Here is an 18,183-nt window from a genome sequence, read left to right on the forward strand (position 1 = left end):
TTGCATATATATAAAATTTATATTATGTATAATATAAATATTTTATAAATAAATTTCTTCCTAAATATATACATGCATGGCATGCATATATATATATATATACATAATAAATAATAATTATACACAGTACACACACACATTATCTAAACACAAACTTTATTTTGGATGCCGTTTCACAGCCCTACGAACAAGTATAAAGAATATACCATATTGTATTTAAAAAAAATGTTTGGGAACCACAGCTACCTTTGATTTTACAGTAAATTTAACAGGACTTTTTGTTTTTACAGTTTTTTCCACAGATGTCGTATGGGGCAAAATGCATTAACAAAAACACTATACTGTTTTATACTGTATAATTTGACATTTGCAGGATCTGAGCACTTTTCATTCAAGAAGGGTTGTCTTCATGACCTCAGTCAGCTCAGCTGCGAGTCATTTCTCCCTCAGCAAGAACGCTTTCATGGAAGAGATGGAGCACTGGTTTGAGCTACGGGACACTAACACAGTGTTCACCAGACAAGGCATCAGTGAGCTCCTGAAGTGTCCTCGACACCGTGTTCACGGCCTCCAGTATATTCATGCCCTGCCAGCTTTCAACACCTGACTTATTTGATGTACTGTAGCGACTGAGCGTCTCCCAGCTGTTAACTCACTGTTATGCTAGCTGACTGGCTAGCAATACCCAACATGCCATTTGGCGGTGTAATTCTGCAAATGTACACTTTTTATAATAAGCTAAACGCTACACCTGCATTTCTCATGTAAACATTCTTTATTGTAATGTACTCTATGTAATCATAATCATATATTTATTTGCTTCATGTTTCACATTTAGTGTTCTGCACATGTCAGAACATGGATGTTTATGTTGAATCTTTGTCATCAGAAGACAGAGGTATATGATCGCGCATGTACATCATAGTAATAAGTAATAAGACAAGATAAGATAAGAAATTGATGATGATTCTTTCTAAAGAAATATGAAGCAAACATATTTGAAAACAGCATTATTTTTCCTAATATGCACACTTTTGGGCTAAATGCCCCAATTGTTTTTTGTGTTCACAAAAAAATATCAATATCTATCAATTGATACATGATGATTTAATACATGATGATTAACTAACTATATTTTTCTATGTACATTTCTGAAATGCACTTTCTGTAAAGCTGCTTTGAAACAATATGTATTGTGAAAAGCGCTATACAAATAAATTTGAATTGAATTGGTTTAATAACTGTCCATAAAGAGAACTCATAAAAAGTCCAAAATCATTCTAATGATAGACAGTTTGTCAAGATGAAATAAGAACGCCATGGTAAAAGCTCTTTAAGATGAGCAGCGTCACATAGTTTCAGCTACGCATCCAGTATGGTACTATATAAAAAATATATATATCATATGTGGAATTAAAACCGGCACTAATGTATTATGTAAAAAAACAAACACCTGAGAGGTAGTTACTACACAAATGTTAAAGGTACTGGTAAAAAGTTGAAACAAAAAAAATTATGTAATTCTAGGTAATGGTATAACAGCATTAAAACCAACCAGTAATTGCAGTGACTGGGGGCCAAGGCCGATATATCAGCTAATATTTGGCATTTTTGTTGGGACTTTTATTTTGACAGCGCGCCAGACCTTTATTTTGCCGGCGCTGAGAGTGTGTGGCGGTCGGTCCATGTGAATTCAACGCTGACAGGAGAGTTCAGCGATCGACAAACTTTAAACCCTTGATTTTAAACTATGCTGCGCTATATATCCAGTTGCCCACTGTCTCATAGTTATGTCATTATCACTGTGTGCTATAAGTAAAATTAGTGTTACCTTGTCTTTATTTTTTTTTTTAAAAAAAGGATTCCCAGTGTGCACAAACTTACCACATTACTGAGTGTTTTACTTGCTTTTTATTCATATTTTCCAAACAATTTCTTTATTTGTGAAAAACACTACTACAGAATCAAGAAGTTGCCATCTAAAGTAAGCATTTAGTTTAGAGATTATTTTTTTTAATTAATTTTAAAAAATATATATCGGCAATCCTGCTCTCTAAGACATCGGCCATTAAAAAAACAATACCGGTCCACCACTAGCAGTGACAACAGCATAAAAGACGCGGTCCACTTACCAGTTGTACTTCTCCAAACGCCCCTCTTCCTATGACCTTTACCACTTCATAGTCCTCTGCTCTCATACGCAGCTCCCGGATCTTGCTGATCGTGTCCTTATCTAGAAACAAACACACACATATGCACAATATAACCCAGAGCTGCAAGGGGCAATTAAGGGGACGATTTACTAAAAAAGATTGGAGATTCATATTTTGTGAATAAAGTGATATGAATAAAAAATTATGTTTTTTGCACAAACAAAGCACTCGTGTCGTAAAGGTTAAACCACTGGAGTCACATGGATTTCTTCAATCTTTACTACCTTTCTTGACCTTGAAAGTGGAAGTTACATAGGCAGTCAATGGAGGGACAGAAAGCTCTCAGATTTGATCAAAAAGATCTTCATTTGTGCTCCGAAGAATAAGATGAATGAAAGTCTTACGGGTTTGGAACGACATGAGGCTGAGAAATGTTTGAGTGAACTATCCCTTTAATGCTGCACCTCTTGCCACCTTTCTGTTTTGCATCACAGGCCGTATCATTTCTGTGCTTCAGTAGAGCAAATCACAGTCCTAAACCTGGCCTAACTGATCGTAGCGCACTCTCTCAGCGTTTGCACACAGTCTCAGCTGCCAGTTGGTCCAGCTCGACACCGAATGGCACGTTTTGCCACAAGGATTGTTCGGCACAATGGTGGAAGAGCAGCAAGAGTGAGTAGATCTCCCCCCTCCACTCCACTCATAAACCATTTAATCATAAGCACTTCTGGCTGTGCTTTTAGACAAGCATCTGCATATTGTTAAGAGTCCATTAAGAAAAGCGAGGGAGGAATTAGACAACCTCGCTGTAGGAGGAAGTGAAAAGGAATCCACTTAGGTGAGTTTGTGTAGCACTGAGGGCCCTGAAGGCTTTATCTAACAGCTCTGCTTCCCTAGGGGACGGATAACGTTCACACACATTTAGTCATCGCAGGGCAAGAGCCATTCTTTTCTTGTACGAGTCACATTTGGCACAAGTACGCATGTACGCATGGAGGGGCGTCCAACGGATTTAAAAACACAGCAGAGAAACAATACGATTTGAATCATATTCATTCAATTTAACGATCCGATCAAGTTTGAAAACGTCAGAACAAATAGGGCAACTGCACACTTGCATGTGTGGCTCATTACAAAGCGTTTAATTAATAGCACAGAAATGTAAATGTATAATATGAATTGATGCACATTTATGGTTAATGTATTTGTAAACATTTTTGGACCACTTACTTTTAATTAAATTTATTGTAAATAAAGGAAAGTTAAAAGCACTTAAAGGCACAATATGTCATTTTTCGCCGCTAGAGGTCGTATTATTCTAAACAAAGGCGTAGTTTGATCATCATGCCTTGATTTCGCTGAATCGTGGGAGTTGTTGTCTTCACCTCTACAGCCGGTGGAGAATACGACGGGACTCGGGCAGAAATCATATTAATGGATGACCGGTAATTTTTAAAGATTTATTAGCGTTACAAAAGCCGTTGGAGTGGAAGGAGGCCGCTGGAGCGATTGCTAATGAGAGACGAGAGCAATGGAGCTTTTGTTATCCCGCAAACGCCCCTTCCGCTCATGCGTGTGTGTGTGTGTAATGCAGCGCTGTTTTAATATTAGATACATTTGAGTGTGATGGAAGTTGTTATTATGCTAACTCTGTGCGTTCGCTCGGCGGCTGCTATATGAGACACTTGTTGCACACGGCAGGAAGCCGGAGCGATATCAGGTGTGGTGAAACGGTACTCGCGGTAAATCAAGATTTCAACAAAGTGTTGAGCTGTATAACAATGATTCGTTTTCTGTCGATGAACGTATCCATCAACAGTTGCTCACCTGTCTAACAAAACATCATATATTAAAGCGTCTTTGGTGTCCTGGCTAAAACTGCTTATTTCTCTGGATTTAAACATTCTTAGAAACACTTGGGATAATGTAACAACACAAATCAACAAAATATATAACATAATTTTAGTGGTTTTGGGATATTTTAAATCCAAAAATTGTACATATTGTGCCTTTAATTTTACAGGACCCAATATAAAGTGAGAACTTTAACCCTAATAACTAGGGGTGTGACGAGACGCTTATCTCACGAGAACGAGACGAGACGAGATTTTTGCACAATTTTTCAGAAATCCTCAATGACAAAATTCATGACTGGAAAAATAGTATGCAGGTGCATTTTGCAATGTTTTAACTAATAATCTTCTAATGCATGTCATTTCAGGTCTACTTTATGAGTGTGAATGATCAAATGCATTGAAAGAAAACAATATACAAGCACTGTAAAAGGTTTTTATTGACTGGCTTTTCTCCTGTATCATTTCACATTAGTCTCTTCAGCCCTTACTGTACATTAAGAGCTTTCAGAACTTCTGATTGAGCAAACAATAAGTGCAAGTGCAACCATAATCACAGTTATCACACAGACTCTTTATAATTGTTTTGAAATTGCTGTTTTATTTTGCACAGACAGTTATAGGGTTAATATAATGCGGTGAGTTCGGAAAAGGCCGGGTAGAGAGAAACGAGGCTGGCGTGTTTGTCTCTACAGTTGTTCTTGCGTTCCGATTATAAGTTCAGAAACGGAGCCTCCCTTGTCTGTTGTCCTTAAGACATTACAGTGCTCTCTCAATATTCAAAGTGCAAACTGAGACCATAGCCGCAAATATTGGGAGACGGACTATATGTATGCGGCCTAATTTGTGCGCAATGCACATCGGGGAGCTTGTGTTTTACTTTCACTTTCAAATTCGTGATCGCACATACTCTGTGTAAAGGGAGCAGCGGTGCTGAGCGCGCATTCTACAAGATAGGACATTTATCAGACGTTTAGTCTATGTTGCGCAACGAATCCTCCGCCATCCTCACGCGATCAGTGAACTGTGATTCGTGCTGCACTGATTGCAACGGCAACTCGTGCTGGATGAGCAGAGCAGACTTTTACATTAGTTTAGAATGGTTTTTATTTTTTTTATAAAAACAGCTAAACGATAGTTTAGGCGAATGTGAGTGTAGCGGCGTCTCGTCATATTTTAGTCTCGCGATTCCGTCACACCCCTACTAATAACTAGGGATGTCCCGATCAGGTTTTTTTGCCCTCGAGTCCGAGTCATTTGATTTTAAGTATTTAAGTAGTCCCAATCCGATACTTATATAATACATAAAAACAGATCCAGGATGTTCCTTATTTTTTATATAATTCACCTTATTTTAACATTCAACAACTCTGTTAACAAACAGAGCACTTCTGTGAGGTAGCTTGAACAATCAAGTAATAAATAACATAAAATCTTCACTTTTGGACTTTAGTGCAACAGTCAATATAGAAAAAGTCTAATATAAAAACAAATAGCACCTCAACTTAAAATACCCCGCAGGCATGTAAACAAAAAATTAAAATGTTTTAAAAGTGTATAAAAAAACAATGAGAATATACACTACCGTTCAAAAGTTTGGAGTCGGTACGATTTTAAATACTTTTCTTCTGCTAACCATGGCTGCGCTTATTTGATTAAAAATACAACAAAAATCAGTTATAGTATTAAATATTATTCCAGTGTAAATCAGCTGTTTTCTGTGTGAATATATAGTAAAGTGTAATTTATTCCTGTGATCAAAGCTGAATTTTCAGCATCACCAGTGTCAGTGTCTTCAGTGTCAAATGATCCTTCACAAATCAGTATAATATGAGGATTTGATGCTCAAGAAACATTTATTATTATTATCAATGTTGAAACAGTTGTTGGTCTGTCAGTTGTACAGTTTTTTTGTTTTTTTTTAGGATTCTTTGATGAATAGGAAGTTCAAAAGAACAGCATTTGTTTGAAATTGAATCTTTTGTAACATTATAAATGTCTTTACTGTCCTTGATAAATAAAAGTATTGATTTTTATTTCCAAAAAATAAAAAATAAAATTCTCACTGACCCCAAACTTTTGAACGGTAGTGTATATATACATTAGGGGTGTAACAGTTCACAAAATTTGCGGTTCGGTTCGATACGATACAGCAAAAAGAAAGAAATCCCAGAGAAATTACCTATTTATTATAAGAAAAACTATTTTTAAATAAGTTTGAGTTTTCCTACATCTTGAAACTTTCAGGTTTATAAATGGGTGTCATCTTTGAAGGATGAACAAATGTTTTGGTAATCACATTAAAAATAACATTTAAATATATATTTATATAATATTTGAGTTTTAAAGTGCAACATTAAATCCATGTTCATTCACGGCACAATGTTTCTCCTGGTTCCCACGTCAGCGCTGTTTGATCTAATAGAGATCTACGGTTAATAACGGAGAAATGGGAATGCTTCTCACTAGATCTCGCAGCGATGTTATTACTTCAGTGGCGAATTCAAATGTTTTCTTCACTGGATCTCTTAGCACAGTGTCGCTTGATCTCGCGCTGCACAGATGTTGCTGGTCCGAACTGATAAATGGTCCGTTAAGCACAATATAATGAGTAGCGCAGTTTCGTTCCGCTTTCTTTACGTTTGCCATTTGATGTTGCGCAACGTTGTGGTGATCGCGCCAGCGCGGATTTTGTCTGCAGGTCCTAGGAATCGTTCGGTTTGTATGCGTACCGAACCGGAAGCCTCGTACCGAAACGGTTCAATAATTACGAATACATGTACCGTTACACTCCTAATTTACATATATCCGAGTCCTGATCGGGAGGTAACGTCTGATTCCGATCGGGTCTGAAACCACGTGATCGGGCCCGATTTCCGATCGCGTGATCGGATCGGGACATCCCTACTAATAACCATTAACAACTCTTTTACTATTGGTTTACAATCCTGTGCATTATTTAGGTATGGTTAACAAGCTTTTAACAAAGGATAAAAACAAACTAACTCTTTACATGAGCTAATTAAACAATAATAACTAGTTAACTACAGTGACAATGAACGAAAAACATGTCAAAGTGCTCATTCTATCAAATCTGAATACAGATGTATGTATCTATGTAAGTTATGCGCATACAGCCTAATTTGTCTTGTCCAGTTATTCACTAAGATTATGCAATTATGTTGTGTCGTACAATATTATTTTATTCGTAAAGTAATAGTAAATGTACAAAAAAGGTTAAATTGGTTTAACGTAGTAGAGTGCAACTTAGTAACAGAGACTAAATGTATTGTTTATGTGAATCAATTTCTGCAAAAACATCCCAGATATGTTAATGCTTAGTATTTCCTGTATACATATATATATATATATATATATTATGTGTAAATATATTTTGTGTTGAGTAAATCTAACTTGTGTTGTCAGTGTCCAGTAGACATACCCATTTAATTGATTTCATACATTGTAACATTTATTGTCTATTCAAGCAGGATAAGCAAAGTAACAATTCATTTGCATATATATAATAGAAACTAACTGACTGAAAACTGAAAAACAGGGACACTTCACCGCCTGCTGGCAGTTTACAATTTTATGAGCAATCCAGTCAAGATGAATGAAATCACGTCCCTCATAGATGAGTGGCTAGAATCCAATGCAATGTTGTTGCTTTTCGTTTTGTTTTGGAGCAAATGGGAATGTGACAATGATATTTGCTATGATCTCTTATTTTCTCATTTACCCTTCTATAGTTTACTTCTGCGTTCCCAACTTGGAAATGTAAAAAGGATCCATTGTAGTTGCTAGGTTGTTCCGGGTGGTTGGTTACTGGCCCGAGTCCAAAGAACCCGTGTCTCTATGACATTCTACATCCCAGATAAGTCTATGGTAAATTTAGCTTGTTTATCATTTCTCAGGTCTCTGTAAGAGTAATAGCACAATATGTGATGCTGTTCGTGTCTGTAGCACAAATAATATTAAAGTTACAAGCCCAACTTCACTACTTAGAGCAGTAAAACTGTCATTCAGCGTTATGCCTCCAACGTAACGGTGAGAGAGAAGAGAGATAATGACATGTGGGTGACCACCATGCAGTCCCCAAAGACCTTTTGTTGAGGGAATACTTGGACAGACAAAATAGTGTCTGACTGAAAGTACTGACCCAAAAACAATCCCCGCTTGCAGTTAAGCAGCCTCGAACGGTTTAGAGCAAGCTCCAGACAAAATACTTACATCTATTTAAGAAGTTATCGATGCTTTTGTTTTTCCTCAGGGCCGGAAAATCAAGGTCGTAAACCAGAGCATCCAAACTGTCCTGAAATGAAACAAAAAAACAAAGATTACTTCAGTGGAATGTGAATTTTGTATCTTCTGATCGGTAGTTGTGCTGCATATAATCATCATTTATCACTTTCACAGACTTGTTTATGCAAGTCATCAATGAAATGAATGAATCTGCAGTGTTCTCTGATAGCAGCACCTCTAGCGTAGGTGACCGCAGTCTGTTAACAGAATAAAGCACAGCACATTGTAAGCATGCTAAAAAAAAACTAGTCTTGAAATTGATCATCTTCAAAGCACAGCCACTACAAATATTAAAGCTAAAGTTCTAACTCACAAGTTAATGAACCTATATCCACAAACCATTGTTAGTTAGTTTAGTTTTATTGATTTATATAGCACATTTAATAACGATAGCGTCGACCAAAGTGCTGCAAAAAAGAAAAGTAGATACATAAAAAAAATATTTAAAAAATCACAAACAAATAACAAAATTAAAAAAACAAAAAAAAAATCACAAATTTACCCAACAATAGAAATTCACACATAGTAAAGTATTATTACAGAAATTACTCCAGCCCATAAGCAATTTTAAAAAGACAAGTTAAGCAATGATTTAAAAACCTGAGGAGAATTGGCAGATCGTATACACAACAGCAAATTATTCCACAATCTGGACGCTGCCGCTGAAAATGCACAATCTCCCTTAAGTTTCAAGTTTTAAGTATTCGATGACCTTAGAGGCCTATTGGTCTGATGGCAGGACAGAAGATCAGACAGGTAGGGTGGTGTCAAGCCTACCAGGGACTAGTACACAAACAATAATACCTTAAACTCAATTCTAAACTCAATAGGAAGCTAATGCAAACTATTCAAAACAGGATTAATACAGGAGATGTTGACATAAGCAACCATCTGATTCTGCACGATCAAACACTGATTGGTTAACCTGTTGTTTAAATACACAACAGCAAGTGCCGGTTCATTGTTATGTGGCAGCGCTTGCAGCTAAACCAAACCAAACATGCCTTGAGAGAGAGAGCACACTCTGATTGTGGGATGTAGTCTACCAGAATGCAGTTACCCCAAAATTGAAGACATGGGGGCAAAAAAATGCCCTTGTGTGTTTTGGTCTTTTTAAGCAATATTACACAAGCAAGGCTGCTTTTTTGCTCAAGTATTGCACTATTGATTTGCAAATGTGATTTTTATTTTATTGGGTATTGGCAATATACCAGCAGAAATGTGTCAAGCTGTAGGGATATTGGACTGTCGTCTCTATCGTGGTTATGCTCAACTAGGACAGCAACTAACGATTATTTTGATAATCGATTATTCGGACGATTATTTTTCCGATTAATCGGATAAAAAATTCAATTCGATTTTTTGTTTATTATGACTAAATAAAACCCGGTTACACTTTATTTTAAGGTGTCCTTGTTACAGTGTAATTATATCTTTAAGTACAGAGTAATATTAAGTAACTACATGTACTTACTATAGGAATAGGGTAGGATTAGGTTGAGGGTTAGTTGCATGTAATTATGCATAATTTACTGTTATTACTACAGTAAGTACATGTAACATATGTAACAAGGACACATAAAATAAAATAAAGTGTTACCTAAAACCCTAAATTAGGATATTTATGTGTAAAAGTGTACTTTAAAAAGTGCAAAAGCCACACATTGAGTTTTACAAATATCAATATTTGCATTGTTTTTAATGATAATTGCTGATGGCAAGTTGACAACCATGTAAAAAAAAAAAAACATTTATATCCAACAAATAGTTTTAACACAATTTTTGTTAAAACAAATTTACAGACATGTTGTTCAGATGTGAAGATATAAACTAAAAACATCTAAAATATATAATTAATTTAATTTTTATTTAAAATTAATTGAATTATAAGGATAATTTGTAAAAAAAAAAATATATATATAGAGAAAGACTGAAAACAAGCGTGTGAACATAGAGCCGCAGTAGATCGCGTTTGAAAAACAATTAAAACTTAATAGTAGACAAATGCTATATAAAGATAACGTAATGAAGGTACGCAGCAAGCTAACAGGCTTGATTAAAAAGACAGGAAAAATGATGCATTAGTGCACAAACATTCGCTGAAAACCACTGAGTACAGTGACTAAAAAACAATATTTTACTGCTGCTGTTATTAACTGCCTTTATATTTAGTGCTTCGCTTTATAAAGTCCGTTTTAATTTAATATTTCTGCGTTAGCACTATTTTAATCCATCACTTATGTTGCGAGCGAACTGATTGCGCAACCTGATGCTCGAGACGCAAAATACAGATATCCCAAGTCTCCCGGAAGTTCTGGAAGTCACCCGCATATTGATAGCGGCTCCCTGATGCTCGCAAATTAGTTCAAACTCTCGGGATTTGAGCGCGCATGCAAGACAGAAGAGACTGTGCTCCAAACCGTGTAGCGCGGGCGCGCGGCAGAGCAACGAGACCTTGCGTGTGTGCCTCATGAAGCGCGTGTAAGACAGAGAGCATCCTGATTGGCCTGTTTCAACCAATCACCAGTAAACGCTCCCCGTGACGTAAGCAGACCAACTAATCGATAATGACATTCGTTGACAACGATTTTCATAATCGATTATTATCGATTTTATCGATTAGTTGTTGCAGCCCTATGCTCAACCAATCGTGGTTATGCTCAAACCAATACACAGCAAAAGAGGACACATTTCGGTGTGCACTCTTGTGTTAGGGACGTTTCTGAGCGCACACACCTGAAACGTGCACCGCTGCTCGTTCAGCGTGTGTGAGTACTGATGAACGGAGTTCATTTTAGCGCCTTATTGGGCTTGAACAGTCAAAACACAGTCAAAATGCCCGTCTTTTGGCATACTTTGCGAGTATCCTCGTAAACACAGTCGTTTATGTCTTAAGTGAAAATAAACAGTTGAGAAAGAAAGCGCTTGTGTATCAGTATATTAGATCAGTGCATCCGGTCTTAAAGTGACAGCAGCCTAATATATCTGCTGCCATCTGTGCCATTAATGTTAATCAAACAATCTTATCTTTAATGAATTGTTTTTGTAAATTTAATAAGAATAAATGTATAGCCTATTTAATGTACACAGTGAAGACTATGTAGTGGGTTTTTTTTGTACATTTGATTACTTTATACAATTTATGCTGTATTTTTATAGGCCTATCTAGTGCTTGAAGTTTTTCAGGTATGTTTTTATTTGTCTTTGTTCTAGTTTTTGATTTCTAGAGCCTGAAGTTTTTTAGGTAGGTCTATTTCATTTTTGTCTTTGTTCCGTTGCAGCTACTTCTTTGTTCTATTACAAAAAAATCTATTTAAAGCAAAAATAACCAGCCTATATTGTGATATCGTTATCGTGAAATAAAATAACTAAAAGTAAAGTTAAAAGTAAAAAAGAAGTGCATATTAAGTGACTTTTAGTAATTTCAGAGAATATTGTGTCACAGTATAGTCTATTTTTGCTCAATTTCGCCAACGAAAACACATCTGAAAAAAAGCCACAACAGAACCGTTGCACATCTTTGTGAAGGATGCATGACTCAAGCTATGTAAGGTTATCCTGGAAGAAAACCTGCTTCCTTCTGCTCTGACAATGTTTCCCAACTCTGAGGATTGGTTTTGCTCCATGCCCCAGTCAGGACAATCAAGGTGAGGATGGAGGACCACCAGATCAAGACCCCGCCATGGCCAGCCCAATCTCCAGACCTGAACCCAGCTGAAGACCTCAGGAGGAACGACACAAAGTCACAAGCCATCAAACAAAGCCGAACTGCTTGAATTTTTGTGCCAGGAGTGGCATAAAGTCACACAACAGCAATGTGACCGACTGCACATCAAGATGCATGAAAGCTGGGATTGGATGTCAAGGTTATTCCAGCAAATATTGATTTCTCTTAACTCTTCCTTAAAGGTGCACTATGCAGGAATTCCGTTTTTGTCAAACAGCGACCCCTAGAGTCGCTGTGGAGTACTTGTACTGTCATAAATAGCACTCACGGCCTGATCCCCTACCCCTGTACACCGGTACCTGTTCAGTAGGATGGACGCTGTAACGAGTGAAAATAAGGTATGGCCCCTTTAAGAGCTGCGCGCCGCCCTGTTTAACTGTCGGCAGTCTGTATTGTATGTGCGCCTCGAACACCACATGTATACGGTGCCGGGTTATTTCTGTTTGGTGCTTATTTCATCAGAATTTTATCAGATCTTTTTTGCCGTAAAACAATTCGTTACCTCGCGAGACCTGATATCACGCGACACTTCCTGATGCTGCGGCCGGCGGCCCGCCGGCTCAAAGTTGCAAGTGTGTTTTTTCCGCTCACATGCGATAGGGGGGTGCGAAACGACCACCATTCAACCCGAAAAGAGCAATATAACCATTCCAATGACTCCGAAGCTGTTCGGTTGAGGTACAAACCTGCATAGTTCACCTTTAAATAACATTAGTATTGTGTTGAATATAAACTTTGCATTTTTTCGAGGTCTGGAAACATGGCAGCTAGTTATTTTGACCAGTTATAATTTTCTGCAAATAAATTCTCTAAATGACAATATTTTTATTTGAAGAAACATTGTCATTAGTTTATAGAATACAACAGAAATGATCATTTTGCAGTGGTCTTTTATAATATAGGCCTATACACACACACACACGTATTTTTGAAAGAAGTCTATTCTGTTCACCACGGCTAATTTTATTGAATCAAAAATAGAGTACAAACAGTAATATCGCGAAATTATATTACAATTTAAAATAACTTTATTGTAGTATATTATAAAATGTCATTTATTCCTGTGATCAAAGCTGAATTTTCAGCATCATTACTCCAGTCTTCAGTGTCACATGATCCTTTCCTTCAGAAATCAGTCTAATATGATGATTTGCTGCTCAGGAACATTTCAAGGATCGTTTTGATAAACTATTATGACAGAGACCTAGAAGTGAGTCCAGAGACAGAGATTAAGGCTTGGTTTAGTCTTAATATCACAGCACAGAGTGATTCTCAGCAGAGATATTCATTTAAAGGGGACCTATTATGCAACATTCACTTTTATATGGTGTGTGTGCGTCTACACAAATGTGTGTCCGTAATGTGTGTAAACAACCAGCCTATAATGGTAAAAATCCACCCACTCCTTTTTTATAATCCCAATAAATCATAAATAGTCTCTCCGAACGAGCAGTTCCAGATTTCCCTCAAGTCTTACATAAGCCCCGCCCATGACTGATGACGATCTGCCCTATTAGCATATATCCCGCCCTGAGTGAGACGCAGCAGTCGCCATTTCGGTTTCCTCGCTGTAGCAGCTGGAGATATGCAATGTCACCCAAAAATAAAAATAAAAACATTACAAATGTTCTGTTACTGGATGTACCAACAAACATAAGAGTCTCCACAGACTCCATAGCATCTGAGCCACTGAGGTCACACTGGTTGAATTTCCTTTATGAAGGAAATGTGCTTAAGAAAGCCGTTAAAGTGTTATATATTTGGGCAAATCATTTTATGCCAGACTGCTTCACAAACAAGGGTCAGTTCAATGCTGGATTGGCACAAAAGTTGTTTCTAAAAGATTTTTAGATTAACATGACGGTACATGCTAGTCGATGAGTTGAATCAATACCACAACAACTACATAAATGGATCCACTAACCATTCAGAAAAGTCCAGTTACATTCTGAAAGTTGTAACTTCTTCATGAGTGTCTCCATCATCATGTCCGAACATGTACGGCTCAACACCGCTACTGACAATTTCTGACATTTTGTGTGCGTGAGATTCTCCAGTTTTGTTGTTGCCGGAGTATCCGAAACACGAGCTGTAAAGGCTCCGCCCTCTTCTGGAGCAGCAGCTCATTTGCATTTAAAGGGACACACACCAAAACGGCGTGTTTTTGCTCACACTCAAAGAGGGACAATGATCTGTAGGGTATTTTGAGCTGAAACTTCAGACACATTCTGTGAAGTTGTGTTCTCTGAACACGCATCAGAGACTTATATTATCTTGTAAAAAGGTGTACATCTTTAATTTTTGCAGTTTTTAGCTGTCCATCCCTCTGGAGTGATGTGTCACAGGGATGCAAACAAAAGTACATTTTATGTGATCAACTTTGTGCCTGACTTCACAAAACACCACAGTTGATCTCGAAATAAATCAACAAAATAATGTGCTACATATAATATTCATTTAATTCAGCAATGAACACCATAAGCAGCAATGAACATTAGGCCATATTACACCATATTTTAGTTTTTCCCTGCAAAGGGTGTCAAGGAAAATATAAAAGAAGAATGCCATGTCCCCTTTAAAAGAGGAGCCTGAAGTGAACACACAGCACGCTTGAACTAGTCACGGGTGACTTAGACATCGAGGATTACACTAGATTAAGATTAATCCTGTTGATGTCACTTATGCCACTGCCAACCTGGTTAGATCAGTCTGCAGTTTCCTAACCTTCAAAAGTTGGTGGGCATTTATACATTATATACAGTATGTACAGTATATACACTGCAGTGTACACTACCAGTCAAAAGTTGAAATTCTCCAGCTCTGACTTCCTGTTTCACAGGAGTTTAAATATGAGGAAACACAAAGACCAAATTCTCTTAATCATCCATCATCACAACGAGTAAAACCAAAGAATATAGTTCTGATGTGCAGCAAAAGATTGTTGAGCTTCACAAAACAGAAATTGGCTGTAAGAAAATAGCATTGAAAATTCACATTTCCACCATCAGGGCAATAATCAACTAAAGATGATATGAATCTGCCAGGAAGAGGACGTGTGTCTATATCGTCCTAATGCACGGTGAGGAGGAGCGTTTGAGTGGCCAAAGACTCTCAGAGGATCATAGATGGAGAATTGCAGAGATTAGTTGAGTCTTGGGGTCAGAAGCCTACCAAAAAATAAATAAATAAAATAAAACAGCCCCTGCATCCCCACATGTTGTTTGGGAGGGTTTCAAGAAAAATCCTCCTCGCTCATCCAAGAACAAACTCCAGCAAATTCAGTTGTCAGACACACGGCTGGATCTTCAAACGCCACAGGGTTCTGTGGACAGATGAAACTAAAAAAAAGAGCTTTTTGGCAGCAAACACACCAGATGGGTTTGGTGCACACAGGGATAAAAAGTACCCCATGCCTACGGTTAAATATACCACTGGATCTTTAATGTTGTGGGCCTATTTTTCTGCCGAAGGTCCTGGACATCTTGTTCAGATACATGGCATCGTGGATTCTATCAAATATCAACAGATAAAAAATCAAAACCCGACGGCCTCTGCTAATCTTATAATGGGCAGTGGTTGGATCTTCCATGAGGACAACGATCTAAAACAAACTCAAAATCAAAGTCTCTGAGCACAAAACGAAGCTTCTGCCGTGACCGTCCCAGTCCCTGACCTGAACCCTATAGAAGATGAGTGAGCTGAACTGAAGAGAAGAAGCGCCAGCATGGATCTGGGAATCTGCAGGATCTGGAGAGATTCTGTATGGAGGAATGGACTCTGATCTCCAAACTCATCCGGCATTATGGAGGAAACTATCTGGGCAAAAGGAGGTTGCAAAAAGTATTTAATAAAAGTGTGCCAATAATTGTGGCCAATGTGTTTTGGAGAAAAAAAAACATTTATTTCATAATGTGATTTCCCCCCGCACTTTCAATTCTTTTACTTCAATGAAAGGTTAGATTTTTGCAAATTTTTTGAATGAAAGATCAAAAGGATTAACGATGCAGATTTATTTTCTACAGCCATTTTTGATCATATTTACCAGGGGTGCCAATAATTCTGACCACAACTGCATCTGCTTATAATATATGATATCGCTTGTTTGTGCTTCTTCTTAGCCTGTGTTTTGATCAGGAGATTCAGTACTCTTTCAGAAGATGCCTAATAGCGCTCCCTCCCTTATAATAGTGAAAACAATGAAAGCCGGAAAATTCAGTCAATGGCAGGGAAGCGCTTTCTCATTAATGACGAAAATTTTCTTCAATGGCGAGGAAAGAGTTAAAAGAAAGTTTTTTTTTTAGTTTTAAAATGTAATTTATTTCCTGTGATGGCGTTCATCTGTGCTGCCATTCCTGGTTCCAAAAGAAAAATAATTTTTGTCATCAATTAATTATTATTAATTAATCATCAATTATCAACCTCATATAGACTTTTGTTCATCTTCGAAACACAAATGAAGATATTTTAAATCAAATATGAGAGAATTCTATCTTTTCATTGACAGTCCACACAACTACCACTTTGACACTTTAAAACGTTCTTAGTAATCCGTATGAATTGAGTGGTTTAGTCCAAATTTTCTAAAGACTCGATTGCTTTATATGATGAACAGATTGAATGAATTGTATTCACCTTTTATTTTATTACAATTGTTATATTTTACTGTAAAAAATGAGTATCATAGCTTAATTATATTCAATAAGTTACACTTCATTTTACAGTGTCTCTGTTACATGTTACATGAAGCCTGCTTAATAGTAATAACAGTAAATTATGCATAACTACATGCAACTAACCCTACAAAGCCTAACGCCAACCACAAATATATAGTAAACAAGTTGTTAATTAATATTACTCAGTACTTAAATGTATATTTACACTGTGACAAGGACACCTACACTTTAAAATAAAGAGTATCCTTAACATAATAATAATAATAATTGAACTTTACAGATCTAAACGCCCACACAATCTCATTCCTAAATGACAACGATTCGTCTGTCTATTAAACTCATAATCACGAGAGAGCAGTTGTCGTCGATGAAAGAAGAACCAGGATAAAGGTGTATTGTTCTGATATAAACACTGCTGCTACGGAAGCAATTCAAATACAGTACATCTCCTTCAGAAAGTAACATGGCGCTTCAAATAACAATTGGATCGATTACATCGTTACGCCATCGTTGGCGACAAGTAGCCTTACTTTTAAATAATGTATTTTTTATTGAATCATTCATTCGAGAGATTTGTTAAAAAATGCTGATTCATCCAGTAATGAAAAAAGTTACGTTTTTATTTAGGAAGGAGTAATTGAATGAGTAATTCATTCAAATGCTAAATAGACTGCAGCACTTAACATTTTGTCAGAACCTCTAGTAAATTACGTTATTTTGTTAAGTTGTCATCCAGAATAGTGCAGCTCTACTTACAACTGTAAAACTGCAAACAGCGGCAGACTTTGAGCTGCTCATGTGTACAAACACACTGAAACATGCGGCGCACCATATTCATTTGATCATCAAATTTGCAGTTTGATAATCGCATTAAGCCAAACTGCAATTTCAGTTTTATTTTGATGATTCGTGCACCCCTACATCAATGTCTCTTTTGTGGCATTCTGAGCTATAGCTTTAGTGTTGTTATTCCTCGACATACCTATAGTTTATAATTCTCCTCTTCCAATCAGCTGTCAATAAAACAATTCTTTGCCCTATTAAACTGAAAACTGAAAACAGGACGTGCAGATTCAATGTTTTCGGGCACTAATGTATCACAAGTACTTGTACGTACAATTTTTTTTATTTTTTTTAAATCACACTAGATGTAATCAGACACAATAACATATTTTTTAAGCATTTTCAAGGACACTATTCAAAATTCCGGCAATTTTAAAACTTAAAAAATCAAATCAAACATTTTCGAAACATTTTACAAACTGTGGTAATAACAAACCTCTCCGTTCAGAAATGAATGTTTGCATAACATCCTGCCAGAGAGAACTCTGGATGGCCACAGTCACATTCCTCAGCAGGACTGTACACGTCAGAGAGCTATTTTAAGAATGCAGCCAAACAAGCTCCCAACAAAGTGGAGGAAAAAACAGCCAAGACCACAGTCAGAGAGTGAAGAGGGCCTTACAGGACTC

The 18,183-nt window shown here is 37.0% G+C and overlaps 1 protein-coding gene across 1 annotated transcript in view; it reads right to left on the reverse strand.

Annotated features, from left to right (window-relative positions):
* The window catches only part of rock1 (Rho-associated, coiled-coil containing protein kinase 1), a 97,307-nt gene that overhangs the window by 45,135 nt on the left and 33,989 nt on the right, over positions 1–18,183 (reverse strand). Inside the window, exons 2-3 of the mRNA XM_056265245.1 lie at positions 8,240–8,321; positions 2,133–2,233 (exon numbers count right to left, since the gene is read on the reverse strand). Coding sequence (XP_056121220.1) covers positions 2,133–2,233; positions 8,240–8,321 — 183 coding nt within the window. The remainder of the gene's footprint in view (positions 1–2,132; positions 2,234–8,239; positions 8,322–18,183) is intronic.

The sequence above is a fragment of the Rhinichthys klamathensis genome, unplaced genomic scaffold (genome assembly GCF_029890125.1).
Source record: "Rhinichthys klamathensis goyatoka isolate OS25496 unplaced genomic scaffold, OSU_Roscu_1.1 h1tg000011l_1, whole genome shotgun sequence".
Lineage (NCBI taxonomy): Eukaryota > Metazoa > Chordata > Actinopteri > Cypriniformes > Leuciscidae > Rhinichthys > Rhinichthys klamathensis.